The sequence below is a fragment of the Paroedura picta genome, chromosome 11 (assembly GCF_049243985.1).
Source record: "Paroedura picta isolate Pp20150507F chromosome 11, Ppicta_v3.0, whole genome shotgun sequence".
NCBI lineage: Eukaryota > Metazoa > Chordata > Lepidosauria > Squamata > Gekkonidae > Paroedura > Paroedura picta.
Window position 1 is genome coordinate 27,985,611 of NC_135379.1, and position 22,417 is coordinate 28,008,027.

Genomic DNA, 22,417 nt, shown 5'->3' on the forward strand with positions numbered 1-22,417 from the left:
TCTCCAGGGAGCATAAAATCTAAAGAATTATTATACTTACACATGTTTCAGCATTTCACACTATGATTACCACTTGACCTTTCTTTACATTATGCATTTTCCCAACCTTTTAGCTCTTGTAATGATATGAAAGAACAATAAGTACTGAGCTCATTCAAGCGTATAATGAATGGGGATCTTGAGAATCAGGCCTGTATGTAATACGGTAAAGGTCAGGAGTCATCTCTGAGCACTTCAGATTTTTAAAGGCTTTTGATTTTGAGTTCAATTGAACAAATCAATTGTTCTCAGAGTCCATCCGCTGACTTGCATCTTCACTTCCAAATTTTGCATTCTGTAATGTACTTGATGCCATTCAGAACTTGGGTCCTTTCTTTTAGTATGCCCCCTACATAATTCATAATGAAAATATTTTATTCAGTTTTATTAATAAAGATAATAAAGAAGATACTTTACAGTTTTGTGATATTCATTAAAGCTAGACTGAAACTGAAAGTGTGTTCTAACAATAAGTTGCATTGTAGGGATAGGATTAGGGTTCTCACTGAATACAATATAGTAAGGAGCTTTGACCTTACAGAGTTCAAGGCAGAGCCAGGCTTAGGATAGGAATTTCAGTGTTTGGACAAAATGTTTAAATGTTCCTGTCTCACTCTCTGATTTCCTTTGGCTCCAAGACCTGCCCTTTGCCCATCTTTTTTGTATTACGCTTTAATAGAGAGTTCTTTCACTTTCCAGTTCTGACAGATTACAGCCAACACTCTTGAGTTCTTCAGACTTCCTCAACTTCTTAATGAAGCGTGGACTATGGGGGCATTTCCGCACCCATTAAATGTAGTGAAATGCTTAACTTATGTAGTTGTTATATTCCAGCCCCTCCGTATGATGTTGCCAGCATCCAGCGTCTGGGCAGTAACCGGTTGGCTACATCCTCCATTATAAAGTGCTAGTTGGGGAATCGCATAAAGTGGATTCCCCAACCTATTTAGTGCTAGCTACTGGAGAGCAACCAGCAGGCAACCAGCAGAGGGAAGGTATGGAGGCTTAAACATGCTAAAGTTGCCTGCTTCATCCCGCCCTCGCACCTGCCTCCCTCTCCCTTGTTCCCGGGAATGGGAATTTCTTTTTAAAAATGGCTAACTTATTGGAGCAATGAATAGGCAGACAAGCATGCAGGTGATGCCATAAATAAAATAATATTTTTCCAAAGTTATATCACAAAGCATGCCTCTCAAAAGTTTTCTCCACCCCCAAAAAATCAGGAACTATATTAATTTTTAAATGTCTCAAAGAACCTGTGATCCCATAAGGGGTGGCGTTCAAAAAGCACTATGCATCTATTATTCTATGCATATACATTTCAATGGAGAAGTATGCATTTTTTTAAAAAGTGGCCATCACTGGACCTTTAAATTATGGAGAAAGGGGATTGGTTGCCTGCATTGATTGGCAGGCAGAAGCGCAACACGTTTAAGGCGCTTTGCTTTCTTCTGCCATTTCCAGCAGCTTTTGTGGAGGGTGAGATGCATGAAAAGGCACAGATAAAGGTAAGACAGCAGACAAGGTGAGGAGGGGCTTGGATGAAAAAAATTAGTGCTTTGCCATTCAGCTGGCATAACTCTTTTTTAACTGATGTGTGGAAATGCCCTGGATTTTGCTGAGTGGCAGCTGCCATCCAGCCTGCATTAGCTTTTATGTTCTGGATTGGCACCTCTTCTGATCTTTACACTCCACATGTCCACTCTGATTCCCAGCGGTGTACTGCCCTTGCTACCTGCACAGTGTTAGCAGCCTTGATTTTCACATTTGTGATAAATCTTCATGTTGCATTTCTCTGGTGACATATTATAGTGTTCTATTAAAGATGCTTCATTTATATCTTCATTCAATAAAAATCCAAGTCATTTTTATCCTATTCTGCCTCCAAAGATGGTATATACATTTCTATCTCCATTTCACCCTACAACAATTATGTGGGATAAGTTAGGCTGAGAGAGAATGACTGACATAAAGGCATCCCATTCAGTATCTTAGGAAACAGCACTGGGGATCTTAAAACCCTCCAGAATTATAGAAGTAGTGGCTGTAGCTTTAAGAAACAAGTGCCCTTGCTAGTACTTGCTAGACAACTACAGTAATGCTACAAGCCTTCAAGCCTTGAATTATGTCAGTGAAAAGCAGAGGGAGGTGGCAGGTCCATTTCCAGAACGTTTCTGGCATTAGTGGGAAAATTCATAAGGGCCAGGCCCAACTTGGACAACTCACCCAGGCCTGACTGCTTGTGACTGTTCAACATCAGACACCCCACAAAAGTCAGTATATTACAGTGGTTAGAGCTTGAAACACTCGGATTCAAATTCCCACTCTTCTGATTAAGAGTGCTTGCACTCGAAAGCTCACGCCCTGAATAATAAAACATAAATGACAAGTGTTATGGCTAAATTCAAAATTACTGCACTGTTCTTCAAAACATACCCACTCTAAATAAGTATATCTAGTGCAGTCATTTGACAAGGTCTTCTGATAAACGCTGTCCTTAGGTTCTCCTTGGAACTGGACAAAGATATGGTGGCAAAAATATTTTGTTCTTTCCCTCCCAAAGTTTGGGAAGTTGAAGAGCTCCTTTGTTGCTTCACAAGACCAGTTTCCACCATGCTCTCATGATGTTTTTAAAAAGTGCTTTCTTTTCTACCTACAGAAGTAATCGACATAGTTGAGGAGCATGAGTCAGTAGAGAGAGCGCTAATTGGCTACATATACAGATGTTCCTTATGAGTACGTCAGGAAACCAAGGAGAGAGGAAACTCTTTTTAAACTCATCTTCCCATAATAGTGTCACTAGATTGGCTCTAAGCAATATGTTGGATCAGAAACATAGTGAGCATGTGCCATTTTCAGGTTTTCTTAAAGATTTTTAAAGAAATGGTGACCAATTGAGTACTTCCCTGCTAAGTCACACAGGAGCACTAATATAAAGTTTAAAACAATATCTTGATTGCCATCAAACCTACCATCTTTCCTCCTAGTCACAGCATTGCCCTCAATGATGTTGGGTTATTTGGATGCAGACAGTACTGATTTGGAATGACAACATGCTAGCTATCATATATTTTAAATTAGCAGAGTTGGTAGATCACAAGTAAACCTGTGATTTTGGTCAGATTTTCCCTACCCTTCCATTGTCTTCTGCTGCCAGTTGCTGCTTTTGTGTCATTGCGAGACTATAGCCTACACACAGACAAAGATAATGGATAGAGCATATTCCATGAAATGTGTTCATGTGAGCATAACATCACTGTTGGATAATCTATGGCATTGCTAGTAATAAGGTGCAAAATATTTTCCCCTATGTCTGTCACTTTTGAAGTTTGGGTGATTAACTGTGGTACTCTAACACAGGAGCACTAGTGTTGATATAATTTTTAAAATGTATTGATTGCTAAGAAGCCTTCTTGTTCCTTTGTACTCCAAATGCAACAATGCACATTTTTAAAAAATCCCTGGGTGAAGTCCAAGGAAGTCAGAATCTTCTTCCCAGTGCAAAGAAGGGAATGTTGCTAAATTTTACTTTCATTCTATCCAAGGTAACAGTAATTCTCCTCTTATGCATCGGGATATAAACTGAAGTCCCCTTTGAAAGTGCTATGGCTCCCAGTCCTTAGGATCGCAGAGGATATAACTTTACATAAATTTAAAACTTAATAGTTGAGTTCACACATTTTTAATGTGAAAAAGTTGTATGTACCAATGCTAATATACGTTAATGCTTGGAAAAGATTCCAATTAAGCAGTCAGTTGTACATTCATAGATATAAAGGATCTCAATTTTAAACCAAGAATCTGTGTTCAAATAGGTGGCTAGAATCCAAGAAGAAGTTTCCTGTAAACAGAAAGAGTGTGAAGATGACCTGATGAAAGCTGAACCTGCTCTGGTGGCTGCTACAGCAGCTTTAAATACACTTAATAAGGTAAGAACCAGTATGGTAGTTCAACCACATGACCTGGTGATTAAATGTATTGTGTTGTATATTATGCAAAGCAGCTTCCCACTATTGATTGTAGCCCCTAAGATAGGAACATCTTTCTTGCTAACAGGGAATAGGTATTCATCTCTTGACTTGAAGAGTATCCAGATTAGTGTTTTTCATTCCATAAATGCAGATTTGTCTTGATTTGCATATTATTTTTAAAAAACACCTTTGTTGTTTTTTCAGCACTAGGATCTGTCTTGTTATGTGGAATCTTTTCAGCACATTGCTTCCTTTTTTCCCAAATGAAGGCTATTGATATGGATTTTTGCCAGTTTCTTTTAACAAATAGTTAAAAGGTGCAATTGTAATTCAGTCATTGTCTTAACAACATGGCACAGGGAATTATGGACTTCTGTCTCCCCCATACACCATTTTCCCAAACCCAAAGGCCTCAGAGGTCGTTTCCGCAGTGACTAAAAACTTTGCAGCAGCACCCATAAAGCTCCATGGAATTTCCTTACTTTCACACTAAAATCTCCTGATTCAGGTGCAGTTCTGACTGTGCTCACTGTTTGCTATGCATTTAGCGAATCCTGAGGAAACAGGAGTTTCCCCCTCCCCTGGGAGGGAATTCGCAGTAACCTAAAATGGAACTCAAAAGTCACATTGGCTTCCTCCACTGTTTACTACTTCAAAATGATGATGTTTGAGATCCTTGACTCCTTGCTGTATTTTAAAAAAATATGAACAGGATTATGTTCCATCTTAGTTTCAAAGTAGGACAAGTCTCACACACTGCCTCCATGTTTCTCCCGCCAGCAAGAATGAACGTTGACTCAGCCTTCCATCCTTCCAATGTCGGTAAAATGAGTACCCAGCTATCTGGGGGTGTAAAATGGTAATGACTGGGGAAGGGAATGGCAAACTACCCTGTATTGAGTCTGGCAAGAAAACGCTAGAGGCCCCAAGGGTCAGATATGACTCGGTGCTTGCACAGGGGATACCTTTACCTTTACCTTTTAATTAACTAATGCAGAAAGGGTACATAAGTAACAATAATTAAAAGAATTACCCTCTGCAAACTAAGTCATAATTTTCTTTATACCGCTATGGAAATTTTTATTGTATACTTGCTTTGTTTCAGAGCCATTTTTGTCATTGTTCTTCAGGTGAATCTTTTGGAAATGAGATCCTTCCCTAACCCACCTGCTGCAGTAATGGGTGTTTTAGATGCAGTAATGGTCCTACTGGCAAATAAGGGGAAAATACCAAAAGATCGGAGTTGGAAAGCTGCTAAACTCTTAATGCGAAAGGTACCTATACCATTACTATTACCTGACAAATTGTGCTGTAATTTAATAATTTAAATACAAATGTCAAAGGTAACATAACTGAAAATTTAGTTGCAGCTTGTGACCCAGGAGTGCAATAAGTTCATGAAGTGGATCTCTACCTTTCTTTGCAGCTTTCTACCACCATGATTAGCTGCTCCAGAAACTGAGTGACACTAGGTGTTGTGGGGTCTACATTATGAGGGGATGCAGCTTGAGATGAAATTGATAGAAATAACCCTTCATACACACACATAACAAAACACATACACACTTCCAGAGTGAGGCAGCAATTTTTGTTTAAGCTCCCTTCTTTTTGCAACCTCTTGTGGTGCATCTTACCATGTTCCCAAAGGCCATTTACCACTAGGAATCCACTTGGAATGACACAAGATGCTACAGGGAGAATGGGAAGAGATCTATCATTCTGTCTATGGTTCATAATATTTTGTAATGCTACTAAGTCACAAAGAATTTGGAGAGCACTCATTGTTGCAAAGGTTGAGAGCCTGTAAGCAGTAAAAAGGCATTTATGTTACATTATCTGCCATCAGGCTGGTTCCACCAATGAAGAGAAAAGAACTATCCATTTCATTGCAAAAACATGTTAGAGTTTTTAAAGAAAAGTAGACTTGGAAGAGGGGAAATCCAATTTCAAGAAGCGGCCAAGAAGTACTTAAGTCACCTTTAAACCAAATCTGCCTTCTCAGCTGGCCTATAATTGATTAAATATCCTTTGTACGGTCCCCCCAAATTCAACCCTCTAAAGGCTGCTTGTAGCATTGAATTATTCATTGGGAAAATATGAGCAGCTTCATTGGGAGACACACACTTTATTCAAACAAGATGGAGAAGTATAGGAATCGTATTTTCACTCCTGAAAATCAAGGGGAAATTTGCTCCAAAAACTCTGAACCCCTCTTGTCTGTGTTTTTAACTAATTGAGGGTAAATTGAAGGATGATTTTATGTTTTCAACTGATTGTTTTTAACTAGGCCGTCACCTGCCCTGAGGTGTATAGGAATGGTGGGTTATAAATATATATATATATATATATATATATATATATATATATATATATATATATATATATATATATATATATATATATAAAGTTATTAATGGGTGGAAGCAGTTTAGATGACTTCAAGTTCTTTGCTGTTTAGCCTGGTACTTTACATTGATTTCAAAATTGAGTTTGTCATGCTGTGCTGGTGGGTAGTATTATTTTCATTGTTGTTTAACAGTAGTTAGGTGCATTAAATATTGGTTTCTTCCAGACTGATGAATTCTTGCAAGCTTTAATTAACTATGATAAAGAGCACATCCCAGATAATTGCCTGAAAGTGGTCAAGGAGCATTACTTAAAGAACCCAGAATTCAGCCCAAATCTGATTCGTATGAAGTCATTTGCAGCAGCTGGTCTCTGTGCCTGGGTTATCAACATCATTAAATACTACGAGGTACTGAATGTGTTTTTTCTAGTTGAAGTTTTAGATGGTTTAAGTAGTATTTCTTAAATATCTCAGAATGTTCTTAAACTTGTTTTATTGAAACCCCCCCCCATTTAAAAAAATGTGGAATATATAAATTCCTAGATATACTGTGATGTGGAGCCGAAACGTCAAGCACTGAGCCAAGCAAACGCTGAACTTGCAGCTGCTACTGAAAAGCTGGAGACCATCAGGAAAAAACTTAGTGTAAGTACAACCCTACTATGTTCTCAATCCTACTGCATAGCCCCAGGCAGATATAACTGGCTTGCATTCTGCTTTGTGACAATGCTCTGAGCCTGTCTGTAAAGATAAGGGGTTTTATTGCCTTCTAGCTCTGCCAGAATATAAAGCTATTATTTTTGTGTCAAAGATAAGATATGGTTATATTAGGCATTATTACTCCTTTTCCTATAAACAAGCTGAAGATATCATGCATTTTGTATTTGGTAACTGAGTCCTTAACAAGAAATGACAATTTTACCAAGAGCCATTAAGCCCCATTACTACAAATATATGTTTGCAAAAATATAATAGTATTGATTGTGTATGTTGCTCAGCTTTCTCAAAATTGCACAGTACACATCTGGTCCTATGTTGGATTTGCCCAAAGCTTCCATTTGGATGATGGCTTCATATACAAGCATTAAATATATGTTAATGTAATGGGTCTCTTTTTCAAGATATGACTGAGGATTTATCAGTGCAGTCCTAAAGACACTTTCTTAAGAGTAAGCAACAGTGAATAGACTTGCATTGGATTCTGAGTAGACCTGCTTAGGGCTGCACTATAAATTAAATTCAACTAGACAACCTAGATCTTACTCAGGTAAAATAAATGACTTGTTGCTATTTATAATGATACTAGATCCAGTGCCGTGTACATAGTCTTTGCCTATCAAAAGGCTATCCATATTTTGACCCATCTGCTTACTGGTCTTCATCTCCCAATGCATGTCTCAGCATTGTGCTTGTTTGTTACTTATTGGCTAACTATGCTCTGTGTTTATTGTTTCATGTTTCATGTGCTAATGTCTTTGAAAAATAGAGTCACAGGTAGTTGTCCCTGTCTCATGGATTTCCAATGGAAGCCCATCCTATAAGCCAGTGCTTTTCTGTGGGGAAAGTGCCATATTAATTTTTCATGTAGAAGTTTTTTCTAGTCAGTAATTTTCTATAATGATTAATAAATATTGCAGCTATTACAAGGTAATCAATAGTACATCATCAGTCTGGATGGCACTGTGCTTCCAACCCTTCATTTTTAATGCCTGCTAAAATATATTTCAAAATGACAAATTAAATCCTGGTCAACACATGCAATAGCACGATAAATGTTTCTGATACATTTCTCAATTTTGAGGGGGGACCACTGCCATGAAATATTATATATTACTTAATTAATATTAAAAATATTAATTTGTGAACATTTCAAATTTTAAACTTACAGAACCCTGTATGTCTCTTCTGTATTTAGTCCATAAACACATATTTATGTTTATATGTCCCATGTACTATATACCACTTTAGCACCTGAGTAAGCCTGTATGTTTACCAGCGACCACTGCCTAGTGGTATCCATAGAGGTGTCATATCCACATTGCACTGCTGCATGTTGCAGAAGTGCGTACCATCCAGTGTGTGCTGTTATAGGGGAGGTATAGGTATAGCACAGGTTCCACACAAAGTTTCCTGTCCTCATGTGGCAAGGGCAGACATGAGTGCAAGAGGACCTACCCATTGCAAATAGCCACTGCTCAGTAGTAGTAGCAGTAATCTATTGCGTGCCATACCCAACATCTGTGTGTTCTAAATAATTTCAAAAGGAATGCTTTCTAAGTAGCAATATTCTAGTCTAGGATTAAGAAATTATAAAAATACAAAATCATAATCCTTTGACAATCAATGAATTCAGAAATAACAACAGAATCACACAAAGCCAGAAGAGACCACAGAGGGCCATCCAGTCTAGCTCCGCATTCTTGAACACTTAGAAAACACACACTCCTGACTGGTGCTCTCCCAATCTCTTCCTGAAAACTTCCAATGAAGGAGACTCCAACACCCCCTGAGACAGCATATTCCATCTACGAACAGCCTTCAGCATCAGAAAATGCTTTCTGATATGTAAGTGGAAACAGTGCAAACAGGTCCAGGAGCAGAGCACTGGAGTTACAAGTCATCTGCAGACTACAGATCACCTTGAGAAAACGGCTGCTTTGGAGTGTGAACTCTATGGCATTGTACCCCACTAAGGACTCTGCTCCCCCCCCCCCAGACTCCATCCCCAAATCTCTAGGAATTTCCCAATCTGGATTTGGGGCAATCCTGTCCCTCATCCCCTTGTACTGCTCAGTGATTTGGCAACTGCTTGTAGCTTTCCTGCTCTCTGTTTCCCACCTTTGCCCTTGCTCCCTAGAGGAGCCTAACTAATCATTGCAATGCATTTTGCAGATGCATTGCAATGAGGTCTTATAGCATACTAAGTTAAGCTTGCTACAGTGCAAGGCAAGGTGGGTGGGAGTTGTGGGGAGAGGGGGGGGGAGGTTTTGCCAGAGCCTCTTCTCTGAAGACCTCCCAAGTTTCAAGAAGTTTGGATCAGAGTGTCTAATTCTAGGGACACCCAAAGAGGGTATCCCATCTGGCCCCATTATATCCTATGGAGCTAACACTAGAGTACAGAATCTTTTCCCCATCATAGGATACAATGAGGCGGGATTGGGGCACCCTCTTTGGATGCCCCTAGAACAGTTATAGGTTAGTGTAACCTTTTTCTATTGATTTTGGCCTGGTTATGGGGACATCCCTTGGAGTCACAAGACAAACCCCTAACTAAGGAATGTGACAATTTTTATTTATTTTAATTATTATGGGATTTATATTTTCCACTTTATCTTTTGGAACTCAGGGCAGATTACATTTCATGATATAGATACAATCCCTACAAACATTTAAAATTAATTTAGTTAATAACAATAGTGGCAATAAAACATTTAAATTAAAATTCTATACATTAAAATAATAAGTTAATAATAAATACTGGGTACTAAAATTAACTGGAGTCTTTATGGGGATGGGGGGGGATGTCATTCAGAAACTGAAGTGCAGAGTTTCAGCCTGGTGGGGGTCAAGCAGAGAGATTTTATTGAAGAAGAAGAGCTGGTTCTTATATGCTGCTTTTCTCTACCTGAAAGAATCTTAAAGTAGCTTACAATTGCCTTCCCTTTCCTCTCCCCACAACAGACACCCTGTGAGGTAGGTGAAGCCGAGGGAGCCCTGATATGACTGCTCAGTCAGAACAGCTTTATCAGTGCTGTGGCAAGCCCAAGCTGGCTGTATGTGGAGGAGCGCAGAATCAAACCCGGCTCGCCAGATTAAAAGTCCACACTCCTAACCATTATACCAAGCTGAGGTCCAATTAGATGTTTTGTCATGCCTGGCAAAGATGGTGGAAAATCAGGCAGCCAACATTTGTGACCTGGACCTCTGTAGACAGGGAGACATCCAGAGTCACACCTAGATTCCTGATGATGGCTGAAATTGCCAATTGGACAATTGACTATTTCACATATTTATTACAGTTGATTTTTGCACGTAAGTTTCCTCCTCTTCTTTCCAATGAGCAGAATTGTACTGCCGTTTTCAACAAAACCGTTATCTATAGTCCTGGAAAAGGGGACTTCCTTATCACAGCTTGAATTTTTGTACTTTGCAGCATCCCAATCACTGGGTTAGGAATCAACAATTAATGTGACTGACAGCACCCTCCTAAGCAGAATTACACCCAACTAAATCTGTTGAAGACAGTGGGCTTAGAATAGGGATAACCATACTTAGGGTGCCACAGCATAAACCAGATATCTACATGACAACCCTTAAAACATTATGATGACCTCCCACTGTGTAAGCTTTGTATTTTTTTTCGCCAGATGGCTTAACTGTCATCTTGTACTATACTCGGGAACAGGGGTAGTCAACCTGTGGTCCTCCAGATGTTCATGGACCAATTCCCATGAGCCCCTGCCAGCAATTGCTGGCAGGGGCTCATGGGAATTATATAACCCTGGACCTGTCTGGCTGATGGCCTTTCTACCTATCCCTGCAGACATAGACAGGGAGGTTGCAGAAGCAGGATATTGATAGCACACCCTGCACACGGGGGTTGTTTTGTGCTCGATGGGTCACAAATTTTTGTAAGTCATGAAACAGCCAAACAATCAGAAATGACTAGGAAGGCTGGAGGAATAAATTAGTTCTTTGCTTCCCTAGAACAGAAGCAGCCTCGGAACCTGGATGATTGCTATTCAAAATATTTCTTTTTAGGACCATCATTTTTCTAGAAGGAAGCTTGCTGGTCCTGTATGTGTTATTTTGGCATGGGTGTATTCTTCATTCAGATATTTTTTTTTTAAAAGATGGTTCTCTATTAGCCTTACTACTCACACATTCAAGCCTGGTTCATAGCCCATTAAACATAATAGGATCACAGTTAATGTTCCACACTGCTCGAGTCTCCATTTAAAACTCTCTAAGGAGCCCGTGGCATTTTGCCATGTGGAATGGGTCATCCTTAAAATCATTACCATAAATGCCTCCATAAACAAAATTGGATCAGCTACCTCATTATTCAGTAAAATTCCTGGCACACTTGCGTATCTGTGACTTCTTGAACTAGCCTGTGGTAGCCTCTTGTCCATAGCTAAAAAGTTTATGGTCTCCAGAATTAGCAGATATTTGAATGTATAGTAACAGTAGAAGTTATAGCATACAGACTATTACCAGGAACTAGTAGCTTTGGAAGTTTTCTGTTACTAACAATTAAAAACAATGCAATATATATGTGTGTTTATGTTTATACGTGGCTTCTGTCATAAGTGGCTAAGGAAATCTGTCCCTCTCCAATAAAGGTGTCTGTGACTGTTCTCTTGACTTGCACTAGCAAGGTGTTTTAGATCATCTGTGTTGCAATATATAAATATTTTGGTTAAATTTAATAGTACTTGCCAGAGGTCTTAGTCACTGATTGTGTTTCCACCAAAGCAACAAGCTGTGTGGGGGAAAGATCTTTAGCATGAAAGACTTGAAATGTCAGCAACTGAGACAATAGCAGCAGGGCTGGTTCCAGGTTTTGAAAAGCCTTAGATAGAGAATGTTCAGTTGGGTCCCTTCCCCTCCTCTGGCAACCACCAGGATCCTTGCTCATATTCCTCCTTCCTCTGCCTGCTCACGATCCCTCCTACTATTCATACTCACGTCCACCTGCATGCCTTTTCCTCAATATCACTGGGCATTGTGTGTGGCTGGTAGCGGCTGTGACCATCAGGAGCACAAATAACAAAAAGCCACTGTGACATCAGAAGCCCTGTCATAGGCTTCATGCAAATGAAATAGCTGGTCACAATTGGCACACATAGCACAGTAAAGTTTGCACACTAAGTTGTGTACATTCAAAAGGTAAGGGATATACCTGTGAAAGCTTGCACAGTGAGTTGCATGTTTTGGGTTGGTCTTAGTAAAAGGTATTGCATGACTTTTCCTTGGATTTAGCAAAAGGTGGCGAGACAAACTCTCACAACTCCCTCAGAAATTCTTTATATTTGGCTAAGCTTTAAACATTTTTGTTTGAAATATTTATTGACCATATTTTCTATAAAGTGTCAACGCATTTTCTACAGTGATGAGTGGCATGTTGATCTACTTAACCATAAGGGTTTCTAACAATCATTGTAGAAATCTTGTAAGCAAGTAGTTAGTTGTATGTTCCTTTCATTTTGAAAAGATTCCTTTGGCTCAGGTTTGTATGTTTTAGGAGTTAGAAGCTTTATTGGTGGTGATGGGCAGAGGGAGCAGGTGGGACAAAAGCAAAGGTATAGTGAAGTGTGGTAAATATAGGGGGATTTATGATGACCTCATCCCATTATAGTTGTAGGACTTCGTCTTATAGTTGTTATGAAAGTATGGAATGAGAATTGCCAAAGATGTGATCAAACCCTGAAACTTCCTTTTAACAGGAACTGGATTTCAATCTGCAGAAACTCACAGCATCATTTGAAAAAGCAACAGCAGAAAAAGTTAGATGTCAAGAAGATGTCAGTCGAACCAACAAGACTGTTGAGTTAGCTAATAGGCTTGTTAAAGGACTTGAGGTAAGTTGGTGTTTCATTAATACTATCTGTAATATAGCTCAGTCTCTTCAGATTTTGGAAGCTAAGCAGGGTTGGCCCTGGTAAGCATTTTGATGGGAGCCACCAAGGAATCCCAGGGTCATGATGCAGGGGCAGGCAATGGCCAACCATCTCTGAATGTGTCTTGCCTTGAAAACTTTACAGTTTTACAGGAAACTGTAAAAAAACAGAGTGCTAGTAAAGTGTATTTTTTCAAAATGCAGTGGAAATGAAAGCTGCTTTAAAAATAAATCAGTAGGAGGGGAGAACTCTAATATAAAACTGTAAGCGCTTCCTGTAGGCAACATTGTGTTCTTCCCTACCCACCATAATCTGAATAAGTGGATTAATTGTGTGCATGTGTATATAAAAGAACATGTACACACACGCACACAAGTATGAAGGATTTAATGAGGGCCAGAGTTTCGCAGACTTTAATTTTGGAATTTATTTTCAATTCCAGGGGCAAACACTGGTCCATATAGAAAGAGAATGGCATTGAGTAGAATCTGTCTCACTACTAAATAACTGCAAATCCTCAGCACCAATGGGGAAAACAACTCTTGAGGCTATTTCAGGTTAGAAAATGATGCCGGGTTGGAGGCATAAGTCTCTGTCCCTTCATATTGTGATCCCAATGTGAATCAGAGCAGTGGTCCCCAACCTTTTTATCACCGGGGACCGGTCAACGCTTGACAATTATACTGAGGCCCGGGGGGGGGTAGTCTTTTGCCGAGGGATGTTGCCGTTGCCTGAGCCCCTGCTCCACTTGCTTTCCCACCGGCACCCCGACTTTCTGCTGCCCGCTGGGGGGCGCTGCCAGCAGCAACTGCACAGTGCCACGCCGAGGGGGAGCCCCAGCCATGGCAGCCACTGGAGAACACCAAAGTTGAGCTGGCAGCAGAGTGGCAGGGCAGCCCCTGAGGCAAAAGCCAGGGAGGAGGACGAGGAGGAGCCGTGGCCTGGTACCGACTGATCCACGGACCGGTCCCGGTCCCCGGACTGGGGATTGGGGACCACTGAATCAGAGAATTAATGAATCAGAGCTGATTGAAAGTCCCTGTGATGGACCTACGCATGATCCCAAAACATTATATTGTATAGTTAGTTCCATAGTCTTAGGCAGATCCAAGTTCAAACCTGTTATCTTCATGAAATTCACTGCGTGATCTCAGGACAGTCATCCTCTGTCAGCCTAATTTTACCTAACAGTTTCAGAGGGTAGTCATATTGTTCTGCAGTAGAACAGTAAGATTCAAGTCTAGTAGCAGCATAATTGTATGGTGTGGCATGTTAGACTCCTCAGGTCACATTCATTGGAAGTGATTCCCTATGTGTAACAATTAATTATACAATGAAACAGAGCCTCAGTCCAGAAACTGTCCCTTGCCTGTTTGCAAGGTCTAACTAATATAAAAGAAGAGACTATTTCACAAGTTTTCCTGCATGAACATTATTTCATGTTTGAAGAGTTGAGCCCACACAAGTTCTAATTTTTATTGCTGTATGCACTGTGTTCTCAAAAATTGCTTGCTAGCCTGTTGTAAGAACATAAGAAAATCCTGCTGGATTAGTGCTCCATCTAATCCCCATTTTACACAGTTAACCCTGAAAGGCAAACAAAGCATAGAAGCTGAGGCCCTTGCATTTCTGTTGACTCTCAGCATTGCTCAGGCTTGCTGCCTCTGAGAATGGCGGTTCTTTTTAGTCACCACAGATAGTAAACATTGATGAACCTCTCCTCCATGAATCTAGTTCCCTTTTGAAGTTGTATGTACTGGTGGCCATCAGTAACTCCTTTGGTAGTGAATTTTACAGTTTAATTACTTATTCAGTAAAGTAGTATTTTACTTTTGACTGTTCTGACCTATTTCCCAACCATTTGATTTCATGCCCCAAGATCTGTAATTAAGTGGAGAGAAAGAAAGCTTTCCCTATCCACTTTCAATGCATAATTTTATAAATTTCTATCACGTCTTTCCTTAGAGAGCAGTGGCTTGTAATCTGGCGAGCCGGGTTTGATTCCCCGGTCCTCCACATGCAGCTAGTTGGATGACCTTGGACTCATCACAAGCCCTGATAGAGCTGTTCTGACTGAGCGGTGATATCCGGGCTCTTTCAGCCTCACCTGCCTCAAAAGCTGTTTGTTGTGGTGAGAGGAAAAGGGAAGGTGATTGTAAGCCACTTTGAGACTCCTGGTAAAGAAAAGCGGCATATAAAAACAAATTCTTCTTATCTATTTTTTTGACTGAATATCCCCAGATGCTCCAGCCAATGAGGTAGACTGTCTTGCCCCTGGCCATCTCACCCTCCAACATCTTCCATGGGGAAGATGAGCCACCTGCTCTACTGGGCTGCCTCCAGATTGTAAACTAGGCAAAGAGCAAGGGCTTGGTGGCTGGGAGAGCCTGGGATAAGACTCAGCCCTGCACCACCTGCCTCCCTGGGGCCACAGGAGTGATGCTGGCAAGCCTGAAGTACAGCCTGTATGTGTGTCACTACACACAGGTTTTCTCTTCCCCATGATCATGAAGTCCAAAACACATGGTCACTACTACCAAGCGCGATTCTTCGGTGAGAATCAAATCTAAAATAGCAAACCCCCTGGTTGCCCCTTCTACTTTCTGGGAAATTAAGTTGTCAGCAAGACAAGTCAAGAATTTATTGGACTTTTCATTTTTAGCAGAGCTGGTCTTCCAACAGATATCTGGGTAATTGGAATCTCCCATGACCATTAGGTCCCATGTCTCTGAGAACTTTGTAATCTGGTCTAGGAACATCTCATCCAAGTCCTCTGCCTGGCCTGGCGTTCTATAGCCCTCCACCATAATACCACTATTGTTTCCTACTTCCTTTTATTTTTACCCAAAGACTCTCAGCTGAACTAACATGCTCAGACACACATATTTCCTCTCAAGTATATATATTCTTAGCATATATTGCTACTCCTTCCCCCTTCTTTATTTGTCCCTTTTAAATAAGTTGTATCCCATATAGTATGTCAGGGTAGTATGTCAGGACTTCCCTTTGAAGACACAATGTTGATTTTCCCTCAGCAGACATATTTCTCTGGTGTGCCTAATTATTGTCCCTTTAATAATAATTTCTACAAATTTATCTGGAACAGGTGTTAGAGTAACTGGCCTATAATTTCCTGGATCCCCTCGGAATCCTTTTATAAAAATTGGGATGACATTTGGCATCTTCTAATCACCTGGCATAAAAACTGATTTTAGCAACAAATTACAAATATGATTTCATATTTGATTCCTTTGAGAACACTCTGGTGTGTACTCATCTGGGCCTGCAGATTTACTGGTTTTCAGTTTGGCTAATAATCCTAGAATTTCATCTATCACCTCAAATTGACTCAGACCGTTTACACACTGGGAACTTCACTGCCCCAGCTCCCATGCAGGAGCACAAATCAGGGGCAGATGAAGTGCACTGGGCCAAATGCTCCCCCGTGTGGGTGCAGGAATAGGTGGGGCAACCTGCCAAGACTAAAACTCCAGCCTGCAGCCCGGCATGAAACCTCCAGTGTGTAAACAGTCATAGTGACACACTCTTCTCACACTTTCCACAGTGAAAATAAAAGAAAACAACTCATGTAATGTCTCCGCCTTCTTCCCATCTTCCTTAAGCAATTATTTTATTGCTTTGTTATCCAAAGGCCCAACATCCTCCCTGCCTAGCTTCCTGCTCCTGATATATTTGAAGAAATGCTTATTGTTTGTCTTCACATGTTTGGCCTATCTTCTGCCTGTTACTTAACTGCTATGTAGCTTTTCCAAGACTGGGATTTTCTGTGCCGTTCTGTCAAACTTTTTTTTAGAACAGAAAGATCCAGCTTCCGATTATGTCTAGAAGTGAGATCTATAGACCAGGACAATGTAAATCAGGAATAGGTTTACTGCTTAGTGAATAATTTAGTAGAATACAATTTGTATATCTTTTCTTAAAGCTGTGAAAATAAAAGGTGTTAAGATTTAAAACCTAAACAAAACTGAAAATTCATGTAAGGAGCTTTGGAACAATTCCTAACAGGTCTGCCTGGCCATAGCACTGGGTACTTTGAGAAAATTAACATTTAAAAACATTGATTTGCCATTTCATTTAAATCGCTATGTATAATTTCCTTTTCCATCACTGGGGATGATTATCAAGTACATTTTATATGTCTGAGAGGATGATCTTTCAAATCCCATCCACCAAACAAATGATCATTTTCACCAAATAAATCTTCCCTATCTCTTGGTCTATCTAAACAGGTAAGAGATTAATAATTGACGCTTCTTTCCTAGAAGCAAAGGAATAGGTAAACATGCTCAGTACTGAGAAACTCCCAAATAATTATGTCTCAGAAGGACCTGTGAGTTTTGTAGTGCCGTTTCTTTGCAGTTTTCTTAACAGTAATGGGTAACTATGCCCTAGACCAGGGGTAGTCAAACTGTGGCCCTCCAGATGTCCATGGACTACAATTCCCATGAGCCCCTGCCAGCAAATGCGGATGCTGGCAGGGGCTCATGGGAATTGTAGTCTATGGACATCTGGAGGGCCGCAGTTTGACTACCCCTGCCCTAGATGTTACAGTATGCTTGCTGCTGTTGTCTTTGCATCATATGTAATATATTTACTCACAAGTGGATGTCCCCAGGGAAAACTCTCTATAACTAAGTCACAGTATCTGCACACAGCAATGAATACTTTCTGACAGCATGGTCAGCCTCTGGTTAATGAGCACTGAAACTGAATAATCCTCAGGTCAGGGCTGAGTCATTTTTTATCCACCCACAATGCACTTAACCTTTGGGAAAGTGGGCTACACTGCTTGTATTGTTTCTGCTTTACTTTCAATTTTAAAAAACCATTAATCTTCTAATAAGGACAAAATACACATCTAATAAAAACTCTGTACAGAATTAAGTTTTCTGATTTTTTTGTTTATAGAACAGTATCTTTATATCAGAGTAGGTAATAATTTAATGGTCAGGATTATTGTTATAGGGGTAATAAATGAAGCAGGGGGGGAAATGTTGTAAGTCACTGCAGGTTTCTTCGTGATCGCCCCCAAAACCATAAAAATACAGTTATTTAAATTGAATTACGGAAACAATGATGTCTGAACACAGTAGTGTTAAGCCATTTCTGGATAAACAAAACCTATTGAAATAAGCTGATTTGCATGCTTATTTGCATGCTTGTAAGGACTATCACACAATGGTTTGTGGGTTCACATGCCAATTCGCCCATATTCACCTCTATATTGTAGTCGATATGTATCATTTAATACATTTAAAAAAATAAAAATTAGGTGTTTTTATTTGCTCATAACTTACAAGCATAAATTTAAAACATCATTGCATACATAATTACTAAAATCAAACAGTTCATTGTAATTCAGCAATTTTAACCTGAATAATTCTTAACCACTAAGACCTTAGAGGAGGTCCCGATGATGTTCACTTCAGGCCCCAGATCCCAGGGGGGGCGTAGATCTATCTTACCAACCCCAGCCTCAACCATATACATGGCGGAAGAGCTCCGTTTTGCAGGCCCTGCAGAACATTGAAAGATCCCGCAGGGCCTGCAGCTCTCCCGGGAGCTTGTTCCACCAGGTCGGGGCCAGGACCGAAAAGGCCCTGGCACTGTCTGAGGCCAGGCGTGTTTCCCTAGGGCCAGGAACGACCAGCAGATTTTCACCCGCAGAGCGCAAGGCCCTGCGGGGGGGCGTAGGGTGACAGGCATGTGGGTCCCAGCCCACGTAAAGCCTTAAAGGTTAAAACCAAAACCTTGAACTGGATCTGGACAGCAATTGGCAACCAATTCAGATGCCTCAGCACCGGCTGGATGTGGGCCCTCCAAGATGTGCCAGTGAGGACCCTAGCAGCTGCGTTTTGCACTAGCTAAAGTTTCCGGATCAAGGACAAGGGTAGAGCGAGTTACAGAAATATATTCTGGAGGTGACTGTTGCATGGATCACTGTGGCTAAGTGTTCAGGGGACAGGTAGGGTGCTAGTAGTCGGGCCTGGCGAAGGTGGAAAAACGCCTGGCCGGCTACTTTCTTGACCTGCGTCTCCAAAGTCAGGGAGGCATCAATGATCACACCCAAGTTCCTGGCCTGGTAGTAGTGACTATGTGATTTTGGAATTTACAATGAGAAAGAGAAAACCCATACGTAGTCGGACATATAGACTGGATTTCAGGAAAGCAAATTTTAACAGAATTAAAGGTATGTTGGGTAGAGTCCCATGGACAGAAAGATGTAAGGAGATGGGAGCACAAGAGGGCTTGGAGTTTCTTAAAAGTGAAATATTTAAGGCTCAGTCACAAACAATTCTCTTGAGAAGAAAAGATGGAAGGAGCCTAAGGAAGCCAAGGTGGCTCCATAAGCTCCATAAAATGATTTGAGGACTAAAAAGAGTCATTTAGGAAACGGAAGGAATGCCTTAATACCAAGGATGAGTATACAAATAACCAATGATTGTAGGGAGAGTGTTAGAAAAGCTAAAGCTCAATATGAGCTTAGGCTAGCAAAAAGTGCCAAGCATAGCAAAAAAAGGGTTCTTTAGTTATACTTCAAGTAAGAAAAATAGGGACACTGTAGGACCACTGCAAGGACAAGAAAGTGAAATTATAACAGTTGATGAAGAGAGGACTGAACTGCTCAACTTCTATTTATCAGTCTTCTCTTCAGGAATACAATGAGTGCTAGATTGGGGGGTGGGGGGGTGGAAGAACTCTGTGGATGGCCTCTCCTTCCCCCCAGGCCCTGGAAAGGCTACAGCCTGGAGGCTCCTGGCAAGGGAACTCACCAGCAGGTGCAGCCCTCACTCAGCAGGGATCTGCAGCCTCTGAGACTGGCAAGGGAAGTGGAAGGAGGAGCGAGTGATCAGAGATGAGGAATGGAAGGTGATTGACTGCCTGCTAGACAGACAGGCAAGCCAGTTGGAGGAAGAGTCACTCAGGGGTGGCACAACCGCCCTGAGTGTGTTTTAAGCGCTGAGTGGCACGCTCCTCCTCCAAGGCCTTACCAGATATATATTATGTAGAACAGATGGAACAGAGAAATAAATATAAATATGTCTTTTATATATTCTCTTCCTAAGAACTAGAATGGTGCATAAAATTAGTCTAAATTATGTATTCATGTTTTGCTGAATTACTAGTTTTGATGAGCTGTTACATTTTAATTCTTAGCGAGCTGCTAATATTATATTCTATAATGCGATACAAGTGAAAGATGAATAGGTTTATATATAGCTATTATCTAAGTTCAGCATTTTAAAACTCCTGATACCTTTTACCACTTTCAAGTTTGCATAACTGCAAAGAAAGTTGTCTTTCCCACCTAAAACTTAACTGCATTCTTCCAGGTAGAAGGCTGCCAATGACTTAAGTTTGGCAATCAACTGTTGAAATTAATTCTATTCAAAATAGTAGCATTAATGCAGTGAGCTTCTTGTAGTTCAGAGTAGTATTGGAAAAAGAAGGAACTTCAGTTTGGATCCAGACTAAATAAGCATTCTCCTTCCTGCTGCTGAAGTGTCTTGTATTGCCCAGGGAGAAGCATTGCATTCAAATCAGTGGGCTGGGTTCTTCCAATGTACATAATTTGTGGCTACAACTGTACAGCAGTAAGTCTTTCATAAATGTTAGAAAGGTCCAGAGTAAATAACTAGGGTTGGGAGGGAGGAGGCCCAACATTTTTATCCAGATAATAATTTTTAAAATGCCTATTTCTATTGTGTTATGTTGTATCTTATTGTGGCAATGGAAGTATAGAGTTTATCTGGGCATAAAATGTTTCCAGATAATAAAAATAATTTTTGTCCAGTTTATCTAAGGGCTACTCAATAGAAACTAGTACTAAAGGGGCTTTTGCCTGAAAAGTGCTATTTTATGAACTAAGAAAGAAAAGAACATAACAGTTAATTGAGAGCATCAACCCTTTCCCTCAGAGAATAAATGTTTTTGGACTTGAACAGGAGATGGTTAACTTCTGAAAAGCATCAAGACTGATGATTTTGTCTATATAGCATTGACCTGGAAGCTCAGCCATTCAGACTAATAAATCAGGCAATTTATATTTAATCATTAACTAACTCCCGAGCTGAACAGCTGTTCAAAATTAGAAATGGGTCACCCCAGCCAGGATGATATTACAGGCAATCTATAATGCATTAGAATAAAATTATAGTGATTTTTAACTGTCTGGAAATTTACTACACTGCATGTTCCAACTCTTAAACTCTTGTTAGCCAATGTCACTTGTGATTTATGATGCTTGGGTAGTACAGTAAAATCACTGAAGATTTAAATAGATGATCATTCTATATTTAGTAAATCTTCAAATTTCAAAACTAGTTTGGAGAATGAGGTGGGTGCACTTTATTCTTTATGACTTTCCAGCCAGTGACAACAAGGGAGAAAAATGGATAAATCAGAAGTCTTCTTTGCAGAAGAATGAGGTTGTTGTGATTTAAGGAAGATTCTAAAGCAGAATGCTTTAGAGTGAAATAATACAGAATTGCTGAAGAAATAATTTCTACTTTTAAGCAAAGCCTGTTTCTGTCTCCTTTCTATATGTAGTTTCTGCTAAGCAAAAGTAGAGTCTAGTTTAATAAATTATGAACTTGATGTCACAGCTGTTTCAACACAGAGTCAGTGTAATATCTGACATAGTGTCAGACTAGCAAGGCCTGTTTTCAGATCCTCAACCACAACTTAATTATGCTGCCAAAAAGACTGGGTTGCTCCAATGTGCATAATTCATGGTTACAACTGTACAGCAGTAAGTGTAAGTCTTCATAAATGTTGGAAAGGTCCACAGTAACTAGGGATGGGCATGAATCAGGAAAATGATGTTCAGTTCAGTTTGTGGCCAAACCATGAAACAAAACACAGAATGAAACAAATGAGGGTTTTTTGGTGTGTAAACTGAACCAGTTAATGGTTTGTGGCTCTGCAAACCTCATTGAAAGACACCACAGTAGGAGGGGGTCAAAAAGCTTGAGAAACAGCTGAGCAAAAAGGATCAGCTTCCTCCCAGCTTCTCGGTTGTTATGGGCTGTCTTGTGCAGTCCCTTTAAACTTTAAAGAGATTGCAGAAGTCATCCTGAGTCAGCTGAGTGGCAGGGACCACGTCACCACTACTCAGCTGTTTTTGTGACTTTCAAAAGGAACGGAAAGCAGGGATTTCCCTTTAAACTCCTGCTTTCTGCTCCATCCACAGACCTCCATAAGCTGTTTTAAAAGTTTATAGACTGGTCACAAACTTCTGTTTATGAACACGAAAAGGGCAAAATTCATGCCCATCTCTAGTAATAACTGTTTCAAAAACCATGCAGTTGTTTTTAGCCATATATCATTTACATTAATATAGTCTCCCTGGTAAAATAAGGATTCTCTAACATAGTTCATTGTTGAAGGTGAATAACTATAACAGTTACTTATCT

General features: G+C 40.2%; 1 protein-coding gene and 1 long non-coding RNA gene across 3 annotated transcripts in view; one reads left to right on the plus strand and one right to left on the minus strand.

Annotated features, from left to right (window-relative positions):
* The window catches only part of DNAH11 (dynein axonemal heavy chain 11), a 191,927-nt gene that overhangs the window by 110,342 nt on the left and 59,168 nt on the right, over window positions 1-22,417 (plus strand). For both annotated transcript variants that reach the window (XM_077303577.1, XM_077303578.1), the window contains 5 exons: window positions 3,855-3,968; window positions 5,141-5,284; window positions 6,583-6,765; window positions 6,901-7,002; window positions 12,807-12,941. In XM_077303577.1, coding sequence (XP_077159692.1) covers window positions 3,855-3,968; window positions 5,141-5,284; window positions 6,583-6,765; window positions 6,901-7,002; window positions 12,807-12,941 — 678 coding nt within the window. The remainder of the gene's footprint in view (window positions 1-3,854; window positions 3,969-5,140; window positions 5,285-6,582; window positions 6,766-6,900; window positions 7,003-12,806; window positions 12,942-22,417) is intronic.
* Window positions 42-12,107, minus strand: LOC143820589 (uncharacterized). The gene is made up of 3 exons (XR_013225414.1): window positions 12,049-12,107; window positions 2,266-2,403; window positions 42-388 (listed from the first exon to the last, which is right to left on the minus strand). It is a non-coding gene; the product is annotated as an uncharacterized LOC143820589 (long non-coding RNA).